The sequence below is a fragment of the Mytilus californianus genome, unplaced genomic scaffold (genome assembly GCF_021869535.1).
Source record: "Mytilus californianus isolate M0D057914Y unplaced genomic scaffold, xbMytCali1.0.p SCAF_7, whole genome shotgun sequence".
Taxonomy (NCBI): domain Eukaryota; kingdom Metazoa; phylum Mollusca; class Bivalvia; order Mytilida; family Mytilidae; genus Mytilus; species Mytilus californianus.
The window spans coordinates 108,794,231-108,819,244 of record NW_026262723.1 but is presented as its reverse complement, the minus strand read 5'-3'; the positions used below and the strand labels follow the sequence as shown (position 1 = coordinate 108,819,244).

Genomic DNA, 25,014 nt, shown 5'->3' with positions numbered 1-25,014 from the left:
AAAGGGGCTTTCAGACTTGTTTGACCTGCTACATTCTTTGCCTATTTTCTAATCAATCAAGGACCATAACTCCTAAATGGCAAAAATCAAATGAAAATCAGCAATATTGAACTTGACCACCACTTTGTCATCAGTAACAGACTAAATCGGCTCACATATATTTTTTTAGAACAATGGTTGACCATTGATAAGTAATTGCACAGAAACAACATAAAGTGCCAATTTCCTATCTATCAAGGACCATAACTCCTGAATGGTAAAAATGAAAGGCACTGGCTACGATTACATTGAAAACGTAACAATAACGAAAAAGTTATTAGGGCCCTGCCGAATGGCGGACGCCCTATAGTGATCAGTCTGTCCGTCCGTCCGTCCGTAACAAATTGTGTCCGCTCTATATCTAGAGAACCATTACGATTTCAAAGTTTATACTTGACATGTATATTAACCAACACCAGAGGGTGTGTCATAATTTATGTACAACTTCCTAGGTCAAAGGTCAAGGTCAAAAACTTTGGTTTTAGTTGACAACCCCATGTCCTATGGTAAAGATCGTGTCCACTCTATATCTTGAGAACCGTTATGATTTCAAAGTTTATACTTGACATGTATATAAACCAACACCAGACTGACCAGAGAGTGTGTCATAATTTATGTACAACTTCCTAGGTCAAAAACTTTGGTTTTAGTTGACAACCCCATGTCCTATGGTAAAGATCGTGTCCCCCTATATCTTGAGAATCATTATGATTTCAAAGTTTATACTTGACATGTATATAAACCAACACCAGAGGGTGTGTCATAATTTATGTACAACTTCCTAGGTCAAAGGTCAAGGTCAAAAACTTTGGTTTCAGTTGACAACCCCATGTCCAATGATAAAGATACAAATTTTTTACCACACATTATTCACAGCGGGGCCCATCTCAATGATATCTAGTTGTTATGTTGGACACTTATTTTCCGAATGCTAGGTTGGGTTAGGAACTGATTAATTATGAACATAACAATAATATTTTTGTCTGCAGTTACGTTGTGTTACTGTTATGTTAACATGGCTTACAATATCCAACTAAGCATAGCTGAAATAGAAAAAAATTAAACTTAAAAATACAAGTCGAGAACTATTTGTGAAGGCAATTGATTTTGAAATTTGACAACAGGTGTCAACAGTATTTAGCTGAGTGAGATGAACCGATTTTCATTTTCATCGTCCACATGTTTTATGATCGTAGTTTCGTACTTATTGACGATAGTACATGCTCTTTTGAACAGTTCATCAAGTACTCAGTCTAATTTTGAAACAAAATTACATCCTTCATAAATACATGTATACACAAGTTCACAATATTTTAGTTCACTGCTGTTAACCTTTGCTTTTGATGTATCTAACCCATTATGGCACTCAGGCAATTAGTGTCCAACATAACAATAACAAATTTTTTTGAGAGCATTGGTTGAACTGGTCATAAGTTATTGCATGGAAACGGCATAAAATTGCCATTTTTCCTATCTATCAAGAACCATAACTCCTGAACTGCAATATCAAACTTGACCTCCATTTTGTCATCAGTAAAAAAATATGAAAATTTTAAAAGCATTGGTTGAGTCAAGGATTTGTATAGTGAGAAGGATTGGAATCTCGCGGTATATCGACACTTCTCGTGTATCGTGAGATGTTGCGTACTCGCCACTATAAATTTATACGCGCCTGTTAGTAAATATCCGGTTAACGTTGAACAGCGTGTATTGAAAGATAATCATTTCTGACTTGTTTGTTGTTAGGTTTAGTTTGTTTTAGCATCTTTGATCAATATTTTGTTTTAATTCGCAAAGATATCACGATTCCTTCTGAGTATGTCATATTGAGGGCCTCTCTCAAGCTGGAAAATAAACTTTGATAGTCGTTTACATTTGGCATTTGCCGAAAATTATCGTAATTATGTTGTTGTTTTTCTTGTGATCGTAATTTGAGTAGCCCAACACATCTTTATGATACTAGTAATAGCTGTTTAAGATAACCCCAAAGAGAAGTTCAAAACAATTAATTATTTTCGCAGCTTGTCTTTGTCCATTCTTCTAGTATACTTTATATGAAACTGACCCAACTACCACAAGAGCATTGACCATGTTGACAGTTAAGAGGAAATCATACAGTCTTCAAGAATAGTCAAGTCTCCATACAATATCTGTATGTTGATTTTTTTATCAAACTGCAAATACATGAGTTGTAACTGGAACTATAGAGGTTTGAGTTCATTGAAGGACTGGCAGGAAGTTAAAAATAAGTTCATGATTATAAACAACAGTAAAATAGAAACTGAAAAGATATGGAGTAAATGTACATGTACATGGGACTAAATCGCACACAATACATAGAAAACATAGAAAATTATCAATGATCATGGCTTTTATTCCTGTTCTTCATCTTGACAGTTGATGTAGGGTCTTCAACAATGAACGTATCATTCATACCCTAAAATCAATGGTTGTACCCATGGCAAGTAGAAGTAAATTTCCCTTGTGAAAAACATTAGTAACACAAGCAACTAACAGCATTTTACGAATAACTTTGATGGGTTATCTGCTTATTGTGTCATACACCCTACTCATAATTTGTTTCACATTTTTCACATTGTGGCCTTTTAGAGCCAACTACAGTATACAATATGGGTTTTTCTCATTGTTGAAGGCTGTACAGTTGCCTATAATTGCTTACATCCACTTCATTTGAATTTGATGGATAGTTGTCTCATTGGCATTCATACATCTCCTTATTTTTATATTGGTAAAGATTTGACATTTTTTATTAGCATTAAGAGCATACATTTGTATATAAGTGGACATTTTTAGGGGGTAAGGCAGGAGGATTTCTCTTGGACAGATTATTCACAAATAGTCAATATTATTTCATTTTTATCTGTTGCTCAGATTGTTAATGTCACATAGCTTCATTTTCACTTTTTTACATAATTTTTCATGCTTAAGTTAATGTGAGGCAGAAATGCAGCAGCTTATTCATTTTCATCTTGAACGGGCAACATTATTTCTTCTACTAATTCTCACCAAGCTAAAATATTCATTCCCACATCACCCCACCTTCATCCCATTGACCCAATAAATCCATTGGTTATCCACTTTCAAAAAGTACCTATAGCTACATTGGAACTCGAAAACCTATCTTAGTGAACACTGACCTGTCTTCGTTTACATCCTTGTCCTTTGATCTCCTGATAGTTGTCTTAATAGCAATTGTACCACATCTCCTTATTTTTATGCCCACATGAAATATTTGTTTACATTCCTTATGAACCAAGCATGAAAGACCAAAAAATGGAACATTGTTACAAACTAAACTATCCGGGAACACCCAACCACAGAAATACTGGTACCTGCTATGACATGTATGAAGACATGTATTCTGGATGTCTTGTAATAAAAGAAGTTTGTTCTTGCTGACAAATTTTATTCACACACACAAAGCAATATTAAAACATGTTAATTTTCCAAGTCCTTTTTTAATTCCATTCATGACACTATTTGAATAAATATATAGTCACTGTTTGGATTTTACATATTGATAATGGTGATTTCATACTCTGGTTAACTTCCGTCTTAAGTTTGTCACAGGAGCTGACACAATTTGTATTTGAATTTTTGGAACATAAAGTATCCTCTGCAACGTGTACATCATAGAAAATACATTCTACAAATGTATGTCTTCTAGAGGCTTGGTTTGATGCCTCTCCCTGTATTGCATGCAGTATGAGTGATCATTTTGTAAGTCAGAATATGGTGTTATTTCTTGCACTTTCACCACAAAGAAACATATCTCCTTTCTTTAACTTTGGTATCCTGAAAATAACAAACATTTTTTTTTGTAAGACTAAAATACATAAAATATAATTAGGGTTTCCCTGACATTTTCCATATTGTAAAACTATAATATTAATCCATTTAATTTCAAAGCAAAAAAAAATAAAACATTACATGTAAAACAAAATACACCTGCAAAATTTTCTGTAAAAAATATTAAGAGATGTGGCACACTGGTATGATTCTTGCACAAATTCTGAATATATTGATTTTAAAGTAATTCTGGTATCAGTATTATTTTATATATTTAATAATGTAGTTACCTGATTATTATCCACAGCCATAACCAACTATTGTCTTCCGAGAGAAGTACTATTAGAACACAAAATATCTTTTACATCTGAAAGTAAAAAACTTAATGCAAATATGATGTTAAACAATTATACACAGTAACTGAAATTTTATTACTTATGTATCAAGAGTAGGCTACTCTCCTAGCTGTCCATATATTAAAGCTAAATAATTATTTTTTATCAAATAACATTTAGAGAATTTTGCAGTAATTTAAAAACGAATAATTGGGCACTCGTCACTGCTGGGTTATGTATAATCTGTTACTGTTTAAACCATGTAAACAGATGTAATTTACATGTTCACTATAATAATGCTGGGATATGTATTTTATTGAAATTAATCCAGTTATCTTGGGTTTTATGGTCTACATATATATACAATGTATATATGAATATTAACAAAGTAACACAGTTCATAATAAATCACAATAATAATAAAATACAAGACATGAATTTATGTAGAATATGGAGTCTGGTCAGAAAAAGTTCAGAATTTTAAAGTCCGCATTGGCACATTATGCATCCTATACAAGTATATAACCGGTTGATTGTATTGGGGTAACAAGGATTTATTATGTACTTTAGTAGACATGTAGCTATCCCAAGAATATCAAATGTTTGACCATGACAACTTAAAATTTTTGACTATTTTGGTATTTCTTTATATTTCAAATGATGAACCCAGACGCCCAAGAGTCCTGACAATACATGTATGAAGAGTTTTTAGTAGTGAGCTGAGAGTTTATAACTGCTCCTTGATGAAGTGCCTAATTTTACTTTCAAATTCTCCATACATGTACATGTGAATGGACCGTTCTTTTCTTTTTGGTTTTTGTTTATGAGTGTTAAGAGATTTTGTGTATTGTGGAACACTTTTTGACAACAAAGCCTGAAAAATAGTCTTTCATAAAATTTCTTTTTATTCATTTGGGCAGTTAAGCCTCAGAAAATTATACTGGTCTGGGACGAGCGCTTGTGATTTATCCTGAAGACGGCAATATATATTTTTTATTTCATTAACTGAATTAGTTGCACTGAAATCGTACCCTTATCCCCCACACTTTTAAGCACATATATACACATATACAAATGTAACTATCTCCTGTTATCTTTGGTACAAGCCTGAGGTATACCAAAAAATTGGAGAGATAGACAGTCTTAATATATGATAGTAAGAACACGCCTTTAACTTGTAAATTAATAGTGTCCCTATATTTTCACTTTATACTACTGCCAAAATATGCTATCACCTATGACAGTAGCCTAGCTATGTGCAGTATGACTGTATGATATACTCAGTTGATGTGGTGAACGTAAGTAGGGTTCTGTAAACCCTTGAAGGCATAAAGGAATTCCCAGTACATTTTCATATCAATTCTAAAGGAAAAAGCAATACCTTTTGGTGTAAATGTCCATGAAACGACAGATGCAAACTATGTATTCTACTGTCAACATTTTTCATCACGTTCGAGGGACTACAGGAAGTTTATTTATGTTAATTTGGTCCCGCCCATAATAACGACTTTTGGATTCATCTAGTAACCGTAGCGGTATTTTGAAAATATGATAATATCACACGTTATCATTTTGAAAGCCAAATGTTTTAGAAAGTACAACAAATAAACTATGATAAATTGATATAATTACGTTTTAGTGTTGAAATCGACCGATTGTGGCACTTTATTGATATTTTATCAGTCCACCCTTTTTTGCACTGACGCGGGACGATTTTTGACGGTTGGTCTGAAATAACCATTAAAATAACAACAACGAAAGCTCCTTACACTATATAGTTTAGAATATGCACGCACCACACACATTTATTTCATATAATTCAAGTTTCTGAACACAATTCCTTATTATGAAGGAGGAGATTGAGATTAAAATTGTGGTTTGGACCGCCTATTTGGGCGGGATTATTACGATGACCAACAGATAAAATGCATAGTATATTTAGATGCAGACAATGTGTTTTGTAAAGATATAAACTGTTTTTTGAATCAGAACTGTCATAAACTTACACTTAAAAGTATCACATCATGTAATTTTGTTATAGTATACTTACAAAAGGCCAAGTTTATCTGGAAATGACATAAATTCAACTTGTAATGGTGGACGAAAAACGACTAACGAGATGCATCACGGTAAATCTCGCAAAATCTCATCATACGCAGCTTATTTCAATACAGGCAATGCAAATAGTCCACGAGATTCCAATCCTTCCCACTATACAAATCCTTGGTTGAGTGGTTCATGATGAATTGCATCGATGACAAAAATTTTCCATCAGATCAAGGACCATAACTCCTCAAAGGTAAAATTTGAAAAGCATTTGTTGAACGGTTCACAAGTTATTGCACAGAAACTGTTGGCAACCAGATGACCGCACGCTGTACTTCACTTTTTTAATAACTCAAGTTTTTCTTTGGAAATTCTATGAGTGAAAATGGTCATTCAGGGGCAATAACTCCTAAAAGAAGTGAGTTGATAATTTTGGGCATGTTTGACTTATTTATAGATCTTATTGTGCTTAATATCTTTGCAATTTACAATTTCTCTTTGTCTATAATTGTTTCTTTAAAAAAATGAAAAAAGAATGGATAAAAACCCTTTTTCAAGAGCAATAACAGGAGCGATAACTCTTATAATCAGTGAATTGACAACTTGACCAAGTTGACTTATTTCTAGATCTAATTTTGTTGAACACATTTGCTTTTTAAAATTTTAACCTTAGTTCTGCAAAAAATTAGTGAAATTAGTCTTTCAAGGACAAAAACTAGTAAAAGGAGTCAATTGATGATTTGTTAACTTATTCGTACATCATATTTTGTTGAACATTTTTACTGTCAAAAGATTCTCTTTCAACTTTAGTTTCCTTAAAAACTAAGCTGACAGGGTAAAAATCATCATCTAATGGCAATAACTCCTATACGGGGTCATTTGACAAATTCTGCCAAGTTGACTTTTTGTAAATCCTATTGTTCTTGTCATTTTAACTGTTTTACCTTGACCTGCTGATTAATTTTCAACAAAATACCCTCAGCATGATTGTGGCAAATTTCGGTTGCAATTGGTTTGGTAGATTCAGAGATGATTTTTGTAAAGTTAACAGGTAACTGAAATAAGTCTCCTAACATGTGGGGTATGTTAGAGTGGAGCTGTCACTTAAAATATTATACTAATCCCAGAGCATCTGGCTAGTTGCTTTTTTTTAGTAAGACAAACAAATCTAAATATGTTTTAATTTAACAAGAATGGCATGCAAGAAAATATTTACCAGCCCTGTGCTTATAAAAATATTAGTTGGTCACTTCAGACAGACAAATAAAAATTTTAGCAAACCAATTTATGCAATGGACATTAAAAAACAAACATTCCTAGAGTTACTTCCCCTTCTTTCCCCATTTATAGTTATTTCCTTCAGACATATTTTATTTCAATAAACTATTCACCAGATAGAAATTAAAACTTGAAACGATGAAAAGAAACTGTTTTATAGCATCAAATAATGTATGGTATAAATATTTCTGTAATATTTGCATTGTTACTTTTTTATCTATAGGGATAAAGAAGAATTTTCTATAAAGAGTAAATACTTTTTATCACCTCTGCCCTGTAAATTTACTTACTTACTTACTTAATGAATTTTTAATCTACCTGCTATGCTACAGCATGCAGGTAGAACTGAAGTATAAGAAGCAGAAGCATAGAATATTAAACTATGACATTGCATGTATTGAAAACTATTGGGGCACATGTAAAACCTATGTACCCAGTACATTTATTTAATACAAAGTAATGGTGAGTGGTACAAATACTTTAAAAGTGAAAAATACACCTCAAATTCTGTCACATATTAGGTTTTATATAGGAAAAATGTAAACTGTGCTTCTATGAGAACTTAGTTGATATCCATTATATTTTTGAACAAAATGAATATGAATGAAATATTAAAACAAGAGATTAATTATAATGAATACTTTAGTAAACATTGATTGATTTGTTCCGCCTACCAAAAGTGTCATGGTAAACTTTGTTATTTGACGGAACAAATATTCTATAATCTGTATTCTGTTAGGAAAAAATATTACAGTATTTGTTCCTAAATTTGTTTAATGGAAATAATTTTACAGAACATTTCTTTCCTTTGGAACTTGTATATTATTAGGAAGGAACTTCTATTTCATGACACTTTCATATACTTACAGTCATACTGATCATGAGTGAGAACAGCTTCTACGTCAAATTCTTGTTCATAAACATCCAATGTCTTGTGGTTGTGATCCCCTGTCCTTATGGTTATTTTGGATTTAAGTACACTGTAAATAAAAGTCTAAACAATTACTCTGTTACCTCAAACTTCAGATATGACTGGCTATGTAAGTCTAAACAATTACTCTGTTATCTCAAACTTCAGATATGACTGGCTATGTAAAAGTTTCTAAAGTCCTCAGTTATTCAAATTTTTCTTGAATATTAGGATCATACATGTTCTTGCAATAAATTTACCAGTATTCACGTATAAAAAATGTTAATCTTTAATAAACTAAATTTTGGCAAGTAAAACTGTTTTATCAATAAATTCACTAAAAAGAGATATATGCAATCCAGAAAGTTTCACAGTGATCATATGAGGCTTTGAATTAAAACATGTTTACACTTGCAGACAATCATATTTAGGATGTAAGACATTTTTAAGATAGACCCAGGTCATACTTGAAACCATGGGCTATATATAAGTTATTGGTCTGTTACCTTTCTTATAGAGGACTGGACTGATTAAAGAACCTTTGTGAGCACGCTAACAAACCCCAGCCCAACATTGTCACTGGGCAAACAAAATCTCACCAGATTCCTAAGTTCAAAACTCATAACTCCTAAAAAAGCCATCTGATATAATTTCTTGTCGATATGCACATCTACATAATGTGTCCTCATTAACTACAAAGTATCATGAATTTCTGTTGTGCAGTTTCAGAGGAGTTGCGATGACAAACTGTTGCAGCAGTACATTTAGGCAAAAATTCTAAGTTCAAAGGAGCATAACTCGTAGAAAAAAAATTGAATCATAATTTACTGTCAATATGCACATCTACATAGTATGTCCTTCCAATCGACAAAGTTTCATGAAATTCTGTAGTGTGATTTCAGAGGAGTTGTGACAACAAGAACAGGCTGAAGGACTGACGGACGGATGGACTTGTTGCGTGGGGTATAAAAATCAACTTTACAACACTACAATAGCAAAACTGATTGCTGGTGAACAAAAACACATTTATTTAAATGATAGAGTCTCAGATGTGTGGGGGCACTTACTATGTAATGAGTGGTATGATTCAGCTGCTTGAATAGATGCTATTTCAAGCATGATAATATATGATAAGGGCAACAAAGCGAGACAAAATATATAAAAACATAGCTAACCACTCAACTCTATCACCAATCTATCATGGTACCTTTTCTGAATACAATACTCACCCATCAAAGCAATGAGCAGCACTGAGAATCCAATGTTTATTGATAATTGTCCCTCCACACCATACACTGGAGATTTTCTTTCTGGAAAAATAATCATAATAATAAATCTTCCGGACTCCAACCTGCCAAGGGTACATTCCATATTCCGCTGCTGATCCATAGACTATTTTAGCTGGTTGTGGACGCTCAAGTACAGTAGCTTCTCCAAGATGTGGTGTCTGTCTTTTCTTTCTAATGTGTCGGTCTTCTATTGGACGTTTCCCACAATCTGTAAGATAATCATTAAATATTATATATAAATTAAATAGTATATTTTCAAATAACTGGAGATGTGATGCAATAAATACAAATGAGTTTTCAGATATCCACTACTGCCTGTAGTTTTAAGTTTTTAAGGAATTTAAATCAACAGAAATTTCCAATCTGTGTAAATCAAGTTACATTGAATGATAACAGCAATCAAATTGTTCAAGATTTTAAAATTCTTGTTTTAAAGGGGCATTAGCTGTCCAATTCATGTTCACCGATTTGACTCAAATTCTCATATTTGATTTATAACATACTAAAATGTATATCCAAATTACAATAAGTGTGAAATAAACAATTAACAATGCATGGACTCGATAAAATATATCCACATTCTGTGTGTATTTTAGTCTAGACGCCATCTAATTATCCATCGAAATGACCTCTGAAGACTGCCGCAGTCACATAACCCAAAATAAACATAAAAATAAATAAAATTTGTAAGGGTTCTGTGGAACCCAGTGTCTCGCCTACTTTTGCTGTTAGTTGCAGGCTCAACAAAAATGGGGAAAAAATTATTAAAAATTTTCCTCTAGATACTATATCTTTTGATTGTAAGAAGTTCTGTTCAAGTTTGGTAAAAATCTAAGAAGGTTTATGAATCTAATAAATGTTTTAAAAACTTTAACTGCAGACTGTACTTAATGTTAACTGGAATAAAGCTAAGTCCATTCATAAGTAATATACGGAAAAACAGGAAATAAATTTGTACAAAATTTCCTTCTGGAAACTAGCTTTTGATCACAAACAAGCTTCTGTCCAACTTTGGTACAAATCCAGGATAGTTTAAGAAAGATATTAAAATTTTGAAGCTTTAACCAGAGTGAATGTAATGTTATCTGGCAGAAAAACTAAGTCCATTTATAAGTAAAATATGGATAAACAGGATTTTTTTTTAACAAAATTTACTTTTGAATACTATCTTATGATCACAAACAAGCTTCTGTCCAAGTGTGGTACAAATCCAGGATGGTTTAATAAAGTTATTAAAATTTGAAAAACTTTAACCACAGAGTGAATGTTATGTTAACTGGCAGAAAAACTAAGTCCATATATGAGTAAAAAACAGATAAACAGTATTTTTTTTTACAAAATTTTGTTCTAGATACTATCTTATGATTATAAACAAGCTTCTGTCCAAATTTGGTACAAATCTAGGACAGTTTAAGAAAGTTATTAAAATTTGAAAAACTTTTAACCACAGAGTGAATGTAATGTTAACTGGCAGAAAAACTAAGTCCATTTATGAGTAAAATATGGATAAACAGCATTTTTTTTTACAAAATTTACTTCTGGATACTATCTTATGATCATAAACAAGCTTCTGTCCAAGTGTGGTTGAAATGCAGGATAGTATAAGAGAGTTATTAAAATTTGAAAAACTTTAACCACAGAGTGAATATTTGTAGAAGCCGCGGCTGCTGACAGAATGTAGGATCGCTATGTCTTGCTTTTGTGACAGAAGTCACAGGCTCGACAACAAATAGATTGTGACCACGTGCAATTGAATTTTTCTAGGTCTGTTTGATTTCATGTTATAGGTTAAAAAATAGGTTAATCATCGTTTTTACCTATACAAGAATGATTTTTTGTGGATGGAATCAGTCAACGAAGTGGTTCACCTTTGTTTCACTTTCAATTTTGACATTCTTTTCCTTTTAATGGCTGAACATGACATATACATGTGTAACTAATCTCTAGCTAAGGGGTTAAATTGAAGGTCACATGAATACGGATTCAATGAGGTTGAATTATTCACTTGCAATTGAATAATTCATCAGTGATGTTTCTTAGCTTATTTTGACAAAATTGAACTAAACTGCCTGCTTAAAGCGAATAATTATTTCACTATTTCACTTTCATTAATGATTGAACAAAAAAATCTTATTTTAATCTTTAACTTGATTGAATTAAATTAAACAGAGGGTCAAATCATGACTAATATTCCACACTTAAACAACTATCCTTGATTAACCTCCTTCAGAAAACTGAAATATCATACAATACAAATAATACAAATAGTAAACATTAAAATCATAATGGATACAAAATCTTGCAATGATCAAGTCTCATTTATAATCCTTAAAATACAGAAATACAACTGCAAAATAATTTCCAAACCAATCCATGGTGACACAAGAACAACAGCCATGACTTAGTTTACCCGTTTACAAGTAAACAAAAGGAACTAGTCTAATGACTATCATATTATCTAACCATGAAAAAATAAAGTATTCGCTATTCATTAGTTTCTCATGTCTGTATATAGTCTTTAAACATCTGGAACAAATGTATTGTAACAGCCATCAGTTCAAGTTGTATGTGTATCATCTATACTCACCAGGAGAGAATGTAGTCTGGCAGTCATGAATTCCTGTTGTCTATGTATCAACTATACTCACCAGGAGTGAATGTATTGTGTCAGTCATCAGTTCTTGTTGTCTGTATATCATCTATACTCACCAGGAGTGAATGTATTGTGTCAGTCATCAGTTCCTGTTGTCTGTATATCATCTATTCTCACCATGAGTGAAAGAAGTCTGCCAGTCATCAGTTTATGTTGTCTGTATATCATCTATACTCAACAGGAGTGAATGTATTGTGTCAGTCATCAGTTCTTGTTGTCTGTATATCATCTATACTCACCAGACATGGATGTAGTGTGCCAGTCATCAGTTCTTGTTGTATGTATATCATCTATACTCACCAGGAGTGAATGTATTGTGTCAGTCATCAGTTCTTGTTGTCTATGTATATCTATACTCACCAGACATGAATGTAGTGTGCCAGTCATCAGTTCTTTTTGTCTGTATAACATCTATACTCACCAATAGTGAATGTATTGTGTCAGTCATCAGTTCCTGTTGTCTGTATATCATCTAAACTCACCATGAGAGAAAGAAGTCTGCCAGTCATCAGTTTATGTTGTCTGTATATCATCTATACTCACCAGGAGTGAATGTGTTGTGCCAGTCATCAGTTCCTGTTGTCTATGTATCATCTATACTCACCAGACATGGATGTTATGTGCCAGTCATCAGTTCTTGTTGTCTATGTATCATTTATACTCACCAGAAATGGATGTTATGTGCCAGTCATCAGTTCTTGTTGTCTGTATATCATCTAAACTCACCAGGAATGAATGTATTGTGTCAGTCATCAGTTCCTGTTGTCTGTATATCATCTATACTCACCAGACATGGATGTAGTGTGCCAGTCATCAGTTTCGGTTGCCTGTATATCATCTATACTCACCAGGAGTGAATGTATTGTGTCAGTCATCAGTTCTTGTTGTCTGTATATCATCTATACTCACAAGACATGGATGTAGTGTGCCAGTCATCAGTTTATGTTGTTTATGTATCATCTATACTCACCAGACATGGATGTAGTGTGCCAGTCATCAGTTCTTGTTGTCTGTATATCATCTATACTCACCAGGAATGAATGTATTGTGTCAGTCATCAGTTCCTGTTGTCTGTATATCATCTATACTCACCAGACATGGATGTAGTGTGCCAGTCATCAGTTTCGGTTGTCTGTATATCATCTATACTCACCAGGAGTGAATGTATTGTGTCAGTCATCAGTTCCTGTTGTCTGTATATCATCTATACTCACAAGACATGGATGTAGTGTGCCAGTCATCAGTTTATGTTGTTTATGTATCATCTATACTCACCAGACATGGATGTGGTGTGCCAGTCATCAGTTCTTGTTGTCTGTGTATCATCTATACTCACCAGGAGTGAATGTATTGTGTCAGTCATAAGTTCTTGTTGTCTGTATATCATCTTTACTCACCAGGAGAGAATGTATTGTGCCAGTCATCAGTTCTTGTTGTCTGTATATCATCTATACTCACCATGAGAGAAAGAAGTCTGCCAGTCATCAGTTTATGTTGTCTGTATATCATCTATTCTCACCAGGAGTGAATGTAGTGTGCCAGTCATCAGTTCCTGTTGTCTGTATATCATCTTTACTCACCAGGGGTGAATGTATTGTGTCAGTCATCAGTTCCTGTTGTCTGTATACCATCTATACTCGCAAGGAGAGTATGGAGTGTCCCAGTCATCAGTTTTTGTTGTATGTTTATCATCTATACTCACCAGGAGAGAAAGAAGTCTGCCAGTAATCAGTTTATGTTGTCTGTATATCCTCTATACTCACCAGGAGTGAATGTAGTGTGCCAGTCATCAGTTCCTGTTGTCTGTATATCATCTATATTCACCAGGGTTGAATGTATTGTGTCAGTCATCAGTTCCTGTTGTCTGTATACCATCTATACTCGCAAGGAGAGTATGAAGTGTCCCAGTCATCAGTTTTTGTTGTATGTGTATCATCTATACTCACCAGGAGAGAAAGTTGTCTGTCAGTCATCATTTTATGTTGCCTACCATTTCATCCTTACTCACCATGTGAGACTGTAGCCTTCCAGTCATCACTCTTAGATGTCTGAGTATCATCTTTACTCACCAGGACAAAATGTGACTGACACTTATTAGTTCCTTCTGTCTATTATCTATATTCACCATCAGAGAATGTTGAAAGCCAGGAATCATTTCCTGATGTTTTTGTGTCATCTATACTCACCAGGAGCAAACGTGGCCTGCCAGTCATCACCTCCAGTTGTAGGTTTATCAGCTATACATCTGACACCAGCATCTTCTGTGTGATGACAATTACTGACACCCCATCCTGAATGAGTACATTCTTCTATAGAAGTCTCTGCCCCATCACATTCAACATCATCCAGTATAATATCACCAGATCCTTCTCCATATATAGCTTCTGATACAGCTGTTCCTCCTCTGTAAATTATACGTCAACTTTATACACTTCCAAAGTGGTTGATCTCCCTCTGGAGAAATTAACTAAAGAACCTATATCAAGTTGTTTTTGCAATATAATTTAATATGTTTTCATTGTTATATTTTTCAATGATCCAATCAGCATTAAGAATTGCTTCTGATAAGATCGTTGATCGATGTTCTGATATAATAAATGTCACATAAGAATGAAGTAAATAAAGGGTAATAGGACAAATTGCTCCTGTCAAGTCTGTGCAACTTTGATTAAGTTTCAGTTGTAAAGTACACTAAGGAGGTGAAGGTAACAAAATTTGACCTTGAAATATATTGATAACCTTGTTTGGCTAATGGGAACTGTATATCAAAGTGATCTAAAAATTAAAATAGGAAACACATAACTTCACTGGAAGTGTGAACACTTAGTTACATTTGGTCACTGTAATGGTCTTTATGTAGAGGGACCTCTAGATTATAATTGGGACCACCTGCAAGGAAAAATCTAATTAACACATTAAAAACTTACAAATAAAACCAATCATAATATATCACAGGCAAATTAATTGGATTTACCTTTTATATCCAAGCATTCTGCATATAACAGTAGCATCATTGTCATCCCATCTATCATCACAAACAGTGCCCCTTACACCATTGCGAATAATTTCTACTCTGCCTCTGTTTGGTGCATTTCCATTTACTAATTCTACCTTAATGCCTGAAACTAAAATATTTTTTATACAAATAAGGAGATGTGATATGATTACCAATGTGACAACTATCAACCAGAAACCAAAAAAAAAAGGAAGAGGATGTTTATGAAAACAATTTTATGCTCAACAAATCCAAAAGAAAAATGCTTAAATTCAAAAAAATTCAGCGATATGGTTTATTTAAGCATATTTGAAAGGCTTTGACTTTTCACAAAACTAATTTGTTAAAATGTTTCTTCGAATGCAGTTTGAAATCATCTCTTCAAACTGATCAACTTTTGATAGTTTTAGTCAATAGAGAAAGGTTGTTACTAAAGAGCACTTGCAGTTTAATCAAATGTATTCTTACATGTACCATCCAGTTCCTGTGATTGACTTCTTTTTTCTTAATTAGATTTTATTGATTCAACAGATTTTCAAGAATTTTCAAAAATGCAGGACTTGGATATGAACATTTTTATCTTAATGACAGTATATAAGTAATTTGTTCCAAACATTGTTAAAATAATTCATTAATACACTATTGGTATATGTTCTCAAAAGACAAAACCTTTCGAATATGCTAAAATAAACCATTTCACTGATTTTTTTTAATTTAGGCATTTTTCTTATGGATTTGATTGAACCTAAAACTGTTTTCACATATATCCTTGTCCTTTGGTTTCTGGATTTTTAATTGTGTCTAATTAATTTTTTTTATGAAAACATGATATGGAAGAGAGCATATCTTAGCAGTGCTTTGCATAGAAATAACATATCATTCATTTTGCTGTGAAATTATCTCCCTTTGAAATAAGCACTACAGTTATCAAGAAAGAACACATATTCAATATCACTTATCTACATATGCATGTATTTACTTATGTCTAAAATCAAGTAAAAAGTCACACTCATTTGTTTTGCTTGTCATTACAATTACGTATCATTCATTTTGCTGTAAAATAATCTCCCTTTGAAATCAGTACTGCAGTCTATATTAGATATGTTTATGTTTAATTTACTTTTGACATAGTTTGTTTTTTTTATAGTGATTAAGATTATAACCATGTTGACTGCTGTACCCAATTTTCTGTCATACAAGTGAGAGGTTTAGCTAGCTATAAAACCAGATTTAACCCACCTACATAAGGAAATACCTGTACAAAGTCAGGAATAATCCAGTTGTTTTCCCTTTGTTTGATGTGTTTGAGCTTTTGATTTTGCCATTTGATAAGGGACTTTCCGTTTTGATTTCTCATTGAAGTTCAGTATTTTTGTTATTTTACTTTTGACTAGAAACAATTAATAAAATGCTCCGCTGGGCGCAGCTTGATAGGACCGCAGAGGTCAAACCCTGAACAGTTGGGGCAAGCTTAAGTATGGACACAACATTCAAGCTTGATACAGCACTGAATTTGGATTGTGATTAAATATTTGACACAGCACAGGTTTCTGACATAAAATGAATGCGGTCTAAGAGATTAAAACTTTTTAATTTACCTATTCAAACCATATCATTATTATTTGCTTTTATATATAAATCAGAAATAACCAATTTAAAATGGAAAAATTTAAAGATCAAAGCGCGAAAGCGCTGTAAAGGCAGTTAATTACAGGTTGTGGGTATTTTTAGTCCAGTTATATCATCATCTTGCATGGTACAGTGTACTTATCAGAGGTGGCTTTCAGTATTTAAGATTTAGAGTTCTCTAATGATATTGAACAAGTTTTATGAAGCAATGTCTGAGCATTATATGAAGGTGATTGTTCTCACTTGTTTATGAACTAGTGCATTATGCCCAGTTTGTACCTTGTTTATCTATGTTTATAGTCAAATACTGTTTAATATAGTTGGGCATTTTCTTTTTAGTAATAAATACCAGTTATCAACTGTATTTTATTCAACTTTGCAAATGTGGTTTGTTACTAGTAAGTATGGATGATAGTTGTTTCATTGGCAATCATACCACATCTCCTTATTTGTATAATGATTTATATTCAACAACCTCAGGTACAAAAAAATGTATGTAACTAAACTATGATGGGAAACCTTTGACTTCTTTCTTTTATATAAACTTTTGATTTGATACCATAGAACTATGTAGAATAATCCTGTTAAACTTATCGTGCACAGCTGACTTTGTCTATCTATCATTTTATATATGTATGATGGTATTTAACTGCTATCCTTGGATTCCACAGCTTTAAAAATACGGTGAACAAATGTTTATATGCCATGTATATGCAACACAGCTCATGTTAAAGTATGCCAACAAGAATGTTGGTATTAAACCTCAGTGCACTTTGATGTTTATGAGCATGACAATACTTTTTCTAGAAACTATTACTCCAATCAAAATTTTATTTTCCAAGTATAAAGTATTTCCAAGTATAACTCCAAGAAACTTTTTCCAAGATAGATCAATAACTAGTGTTAGTAATTTTCAATACACCTTATCGCTATTTGTCCGCCATTTCTGGACATCACCAAAGTTCCTGTAAAATTTTGACGTCATAATAGAAAATATCTGACACCACAATAGAAAAGTGATTGTTGTATGCATCAAAGGTCCAAGCGGGACAGATTCTCGGGTCAAGCGGGACAGATTTCCAAATAGCGATAAGGTGTATTGTCAACTATGAGGATACTTGGTCCTATTATATTTTGTATGTGTATTTTAGAAAGACATGAAGTTATCACTTGCTTCTAATCAATACTACAATAGTACGCTTGTACTTAATTTACTCTTATTAGGAAGCTAGCAATGTCACACGTTCTTTATTGGTTTTGTTGTTGCTATCACAGTCACTGAATCTTGGCATGTATGTCGGATAATTTGCATTCACGAGTGCGTGTGTATCAATTTAGGTCAAATTACATGTCTTGATGGATAAAAAAAAATACTAATTGAGCCTTGTGTAATAATATATCTTCTCTTTTCTAGTAACACTTAAATTGTACTACTCTACAGTATAGAATTGCTGCCTTCAGAAATAATTACACATTAATAAAGTTAATAATGAACAAGAGAACATCATTTCGCGAGAAAAGATACGTACATACAACCTGTGTTGATGAGTAAGATGAACATTGTCTGGTAAGACGACGAATAAAAAGAAGGAGAAAATGGTAGATGTATTGCATACGTTACTTTCTACATAAAATGACGTGGATATTTTTACATATTTTAGACTTGACCTAGTGCAAATAATTATGACGACTTGGAAGGCTATTTTAAATTTTTGCTTTGACGCCTTCCTGCGATGTCGTCAAAGAAAAAAAAATATAATAGCCTTTCAAGAGGTCATAATTATTTGGACTAGACTTGACCCAGTTTGAACCGTTGCAGTGTTTTGAGTTACCACCAACTAATTGTGTGAAATGAATCTTTTTTTATTTTGTACACTTTAAATGTTTTTAATTATCTATATCCATCTTAATTGTTCTGTCTCTGTTTACATACTCTCCAGCCTGGTGTATGTGTAGTGTAACCTTCTGTTAGACGTCACGATTTTTGCATAAAGTTTTTAAAATGCTATTTTAGTTGTTTTCCCCTTAAAATATGTTTACGAAAATTGTAATCGGCAATCGAAAGAGCATCATTTGGAAATGAACTGTTTACAAAATTTAGAATTTTTGAAAATCTAAGGCTTTTCTACCTCAGGAAAAGATTACCTTAGCTGTATTTGGCAAAACTTTTAGGAATTTTGGTTTTCAATGCTCTTCAACATCGTACTTTATTTGGCCTTTTTAACATTTTGGATTCGAGTGTCACTGATGAGTCTTTTGTAGACGAAACGCGCGTCTGGCGTATATACAAAATTTAGTCCTGGTATCTATGATGAGTTGATTTGCAGATTAATTTCATCTGTTTTTTATTCAACATTTGTACATAAACACATACCTTACGAATGTTTAAACTCAGCGATGTTTTCGAAATTTACACGCGGTATGAAAGATGGACAGCGTTATTTAGGAGCGATCTCGAGTTCTGACTAAATTTGTCACCTTCGCCCGTTTGTTTACACATTTAAAATCAACATAAAATGAAAGCGCGTATTTTAAGCTTTATTTTCGTATAACTTTATTGAAGATATTATAGCTTTATCAAATTTTCAAATTAAAAAAACAATTTCATTTAAAATTTTCAATACATATTTCATAAAAATATTTGATGAAAGTTATACGCTCTTTTCAAACAATAACTAGCTAAAAGATGCGAAACTAAAGCGATACTGAAAAAGGTCACGACCTTCAAAATTTGCGTATTACTGCGCCCGGAAGTGCAGAAATTTAGACAAATCCTCGTATAATAATGTTATTCTCTTTTGAGAAATAATTATCAAAAAAAGTTACGATCAATTATGCATTTGCATTTTATCATATGGAACGTTTTTGAACTATTTTCCCATAGCTGTTAGTCGGTCATTTTGGCGGGAAATTATATAAGAGCTTATACGTAGACAACACACATAACTAATACCGAAATCGAAAACAATAACGTCCTACGGCTTCATGTGCATAAACCGAAATGCGCTTTAAATTGTATAATATGTAATATAATTCATATTCAGTCGACCATTCATTATTATATCAACGACTGAAATGATTTAAAAACATCTCAAATTGCAGATTACACTCGAAATTAACCCGACCTCTTTCTACACGGAATTCAAATAATTCTAGTTTGTCAATCGGTTGACTGCTTATAATGCAAAATACAAATCTATCAAAAGTTTTTTAAAACTAACAAAACACACTGATCGTTTCTTTATTTACCAATGTAAATGAAATGAAACGAAAAACATTTTATATCACAAAAAGAACAGGAGAGAATTCAACATTTCCGGATCTTATTATGGCCAAGTGACCCCCCACGTAGATATGTCGGACATCGCGGAAGGACAGATTAACCCGGCAACCTGAAAGGCATTAAAGCACTGCCTTTAAAAAATAAAAGGAAAAAAAAATCCCCACCCAAATTTTTGAACCCCCTTATGATTCATCACCCTAAACTCAACCCCAGCCTTCCCTTTGTGGTATGGTACCTGCAGTTCAATTTCAGAGAGATCCATACACTTAAACACAAGATATTGTCTGGAAACTAGAAAATGCTTGTTTTTAAAACTAACAAAACACAGTGATCGTTTCTTTATTTCCCAATGTAAATGAAATGAAACGAAAAACATTTTATATCACAAAAAGAACAGGAGAGAAATCAACATTTCCGGATCTTATTATGGCCAAGTGACCCCCCATGTAGATATGTCGGACATCGCGGAAGGACAGATTAACCCGGCAACCAGAAAGTCACTAAAGCACTGCCTTTAAAAAATAAAAGGAAAAAAAAATCCCACCCAAATTTTTGAACCCCCTTATGATTCATCACCCTAAACTCAACCCCAGCCTTCCCTTTGTGGTATGGTACCTGCAGTTCAATTTCAGAGAGATCCATACACTTGAACACAAGGTTATTGTCTGGAAACTAGAAAATGCTTGTTTTTTGGCCCCTTTTTGGCCCCAAATTCCTAAACGTTTAAGGCAATTACCCCAAACTCAAACCCAGCTTTCCCTTTGTGATATGGAACCTTGTATTACAATTTCATAAAGATCCATACACTTACACACAAGTTATTGTCCTGAAACTAGAAAAATGCTTGTTTTTTACCCCTTTTTTGGCCCCTTATTCCTAAAATTTTGAAGCAATTACCCCCAAAATCAATCCCAGCCTTCCCTTTGTGGTATGGTACCTTGCAGTACAATTTCAGAGAGATCCATACACTTGAACACAAGTTATTGTCTGGAAACTAGAAAAATGCTTATTTTTGGCCCCTTTTTGGCCCTTTATTCCTAAACGTTTTGGGCAATTACCCCCAAACTCAATTCCAGCTTTCCCTTTGTGATATGGAACCTTGTAGTACAATTTTTCAAAAAGATCCATACACTTACACACAAGTTATTGTCATGAAACTAGAAAAATGCTTGTTTTTTACCAACTTATTTTTCGCAGATACTTTATTTCGCGTTTAGCTCTTTCTAGTCCACTTCGCTGTGATAAAAGTTCGTGATTTTCAAGTTTTCTTGATGTATTTGAATTAGGAAACATCCAAGTTTTACATATTTGCGACGATTTATATTCGCGTTGTTTTTTTATTCGCAAAAGTCGCAAAAATAAATCACTCGCAAAAGTTAGTTGGTTAACAGTATTTTGAGGCAATTACCCCCAAAATCAATCCCAACATTCCCTGTGTGATATGGAACCTTGTGGTACAATGTCAGAGAGATCCATACACTAACACACAAGTTATGTCTGGAAGTTACAAAAATGCTTATTTTTGGCCCCTTTTGGCCCCTAATTCCTTAACTGTTGGTACCATAACCCCCAAAATCAATCCCAACCTTCCTTTTGTGGTATTGAACCTTGTGGTAAAATTTCACAGAGATCCATTCACTTAAACTAAAGTAAGAGTGCGAAAACCAATGTGTCTTCGGACGACGAAGACGACAACGACCAATATATGACGCAAAAATTTTTTGCGGTCGTATAAAAAGGTCACACTAATGTGTTACCAACAAACCTGGTTTTGTATCAGATGTAGTAGATGGTTTCTTTGTGGTGGTGGTGGTGGTTGTGGTCACAGGTTCATGATGACAGAAAACACCAACATCTTGTGTATGGTCACAGCTGGATTTTATACCTGGGAAATTAGTACACTCATCTACTCTATCCTCAGTACCTAGACATTCCCACTTCTCTGCAGCCCAAATCATTCCTTGTCCAGCACTGAATTTACCAGTAGGCAGAACTTTTCCAGCACTGTAATGTTCAATAAGTTGAAATTAATTAAAAGGAATCAAAGTCACTATACTAGGTTTTAAAAAAAATAGAATAAACATTTTTAACAATCTTACAGGTATTTATGTTATTATTTATGTTATAGAAGGGGAATTAATTCTTTGTCAAACACATCAAAAACATCTCTATAGAAATTGTTACCAATTTTGGGGGACAATATTTAAAATGATTATTTTCAAGAAATAAAAAAGTAAAATGTTGGTAGATATTTCTTGATTTTAACAAAAAATTTCCAAGAGTTGACTCACATGTAGTCATATACAAAATACTAATTATTAATCTATCTCTGAATTAAACATAAGTGTGTCTTTAGTACACAGTGCTTATCTTATTTGACTCGAGAAAAAAATCCCAGCTTATTTGACTGGTGACAGAAAATCACAGCTTATTTGAGACAGAAAATCACAGCTTATTTGACTGGTGACAGAAAATCATTTGACATTTCTTAGAAATTTTTTTATTTTCAGTCTCCTTAAAATGTTTGCAATTTCTAAAAGAAAACTAGAGGCTCTAAAGAGCCTGTGTCGCTCACCTTGGTCAGTATGTGCATATTAAACAAAGGACACAGATGGATTCATGACAAAATTGTGTTTTGGTGATGGTGATGTGTTTGTAGATCTTACCTTACTGAACATTCTTGCTGCTTACAATTATCTCTATCTATAATGATCTTGGCCCAGTAGTTACAGTGGAAAATATTTTGTAAAAATTTACAAAAAATTATGAAAATTATAAAAAATTGACTATAAAGGGCAATAACTCCTTAAGGGGACAATTGACAATTTTGGTCATGTTGACTTATTTGTAGATATTACTTTGCTGTACATTATTGCTGTTTACAGTTTATCTCTATCTATAATAATATTCAAGATAATAACCAAAAGCTGCAAAATTTTCCTAAAAATACCAATTCAGGGGCATCAACCCAACAATGTGTTGCCTGATTGGTCTGAAAATTTCAGGGCAGATAGATCTTGACCTAATGAACAATTTTATTCTGTCAGATTTGCTCTAAATGCTTTGGTTTCAGAGATATGAGCCAAAAACTGCATTTTACCCTATGAACTATTTTTTAGCCATGTCGGCCATCTTGGTTCGCGGGCGGGTCATCGGACACATTTTTTAAACTAGATACCCTAATGATGATTGTGGACAAGTTTGGTTAAATTTGTCTTAGTAGTTTCAGAGAAGAAGATTTTTGTAAAAGATTACAAAAATTTACGAAAAATGGTTAAAAATTGACTATAAAGGGCAATAACTCCTTAAGGGGTCAACTGACCATTTTGGTCATGTTGACTTATTTGTAGATCTTACTTTGCTGAACATTATTGCTGTTTACAGTTTATCTCTTTCTATAATAATATTCAAGACAATAACCAAAAACGGCAAAATTTCCTTAAAATTACCAATTCAGGGGCAGCAACCCAAAAACGGGTTTTCAGATTCATCTGAAAATTTCAGGGCAGATAGATCTTGACCTGATAAACAATTTTACCCCATGTCAGATTTGCTCTAAATGCTTTGGTTTCAGAGATATAAGCCAAAATCTACATTTTACCCCTATGTTCTATTTTTACGGACGGACGCCAAGTGATGAGAAAAGCTCACTTGGCCCTTTGGGCCAGGTGAGCTAAAAATATATGATATTAACCTAAAACAGGTGACATATCCAAAATTGTGTCCTCAATAGACGCATAGGTAAAGTCAAACTGTAAATATAAATTCCAGTTTACTAAATCATTTTTCCAACAATAAAGTATTCCTGTCTAAAGTCAATAACTACCTAAATTTCAACATTTTACAGATAATGGTTGCCTTGGTATCATCAAACTGTTGATTACAGACAGTTCCCCGAACTCCACCATAAATCATTTCAACTCGGCCCTCATTCCTAGAGGCTCCTCCTACAAGTTCTACTGTTGCCTTTCCTTAAAATATACAACATTTTTTTTTAAACATAAAGCTGGTATCTGTCAAATATAATTACTCCTTGCTTAATTTTTCTTTATTCTTCATTTGCATTTGAGCAAGTGCCTTGCCCAGTTTAGCTAATTTGAAAAGCTCGCCGAAGAGCTTGTATTTAAGTAGTCTGTTTACTGAATATCAACTTTTATATTTAATGCCACTTGGAATCTTTGGATTCAAAAAGATATTTTGTTACAAGATGTATTTTATAAATATGTTTATGTGTTGGGTAAACCTTGGCTCATATCTACTTTAAACAAAATCTTGTGTAATGGCCATTTTAGATTCAATGTCAATTTTGACATATTTTAAATGACATCATAGTGACTTTTTGGCACTCAAGTGTCTATTCTAAAGCAACCTGTTAATTTATCAATGAAATCAGCATAATTTTGAAGGGCTTAAATAATTTTCCTAATTTTCAAATTTCAAATAATGACTCTCATCATAATATCATATCCTCCTTTCAAATTTTCAATAAAACTGCAGATTTTTTATATTTTTTAACAAAACGTAGGTGTATTCTTCAATAAATCCTATGACTGCAATAAACACAATGTCTTATACAAACAAGAGTGCACACACTGAAATGTCTCGCCTTCTTTACTAACCATTGATTTTATGTTGATAGTCCTAAATATAAAGCTTTACTACAAGTAACACATAAACTTAACATGATCCAAGAAAATGAGGTCAAGGTCAGATAAACCAAACGAGAAATACATGTACACCTTACAAT

The 25,014-nt window shown here is 33.0% G+C and overlaps 1 protein-coding gene and 1 long non-coding RNA gene across 6 annotated transcripts in view; both read right to left on the bottom strand.

Moving 5' to 3' along the window:
- LOC127709817 (deleted in malignant brain tumors 1 protein-like) overlaps nucleotides 1-25,014 on the bottom strand; it is a 127,522-nt gene that overhangs the window by 5,105 nt on the left and 97,403 nt on the right. For all 5 annotated transcript variants that reach the window (XM_052215472.1, XM_052215471.1, XM_052215473.1 and 2 more), the window contains 6 exons: nucleotides 24,094-24,238; nucleotides 22,033-22,271; nucleotides 15,335-15,485; nucleotides 14,547-14,764; nucleotides 9,648-9,915; nucleotides 8,376-8,488 (listed from right to left, as the gene is read on the bottom strand). In XM_052215472.1, the coding sequence (XP_052071432.1) occupies nucleotides 8,376-8,488; nucleotides 9,648-9,915; nucleotides 14,547-14,764; nucleotides 15,335-15,485; nucleotides 22,033-22,271; nucleotides 24,094-24,238 (1,134 nt within the window). The remainder of the gene's footprint in view (nucleotides 1-8,375; nucleotides 8,489-9,647; nucleotides 9,916-14,546; nucleotides 14,765-15,334; nucleotides 15,486-22,032; nucleotides 22,272-24,093; nucleotides 24,239-25,014) is intronic.
- LOC127709819 (uncharacterized) lies at nucleotides 3,450-5,689 on the bottom strand. The gene is made up of 3 exons (XR_007985775.1): nucleotides 5,566-5,689; nucleotides 4,140-4,216; nucleotides 3,450-3,855 (listed from the first exon to the last, which is right to left on the bottom strand). It is a non-coding gene; the product is annotated as an uncharacterized LOC127709819 (long non-coding RNA).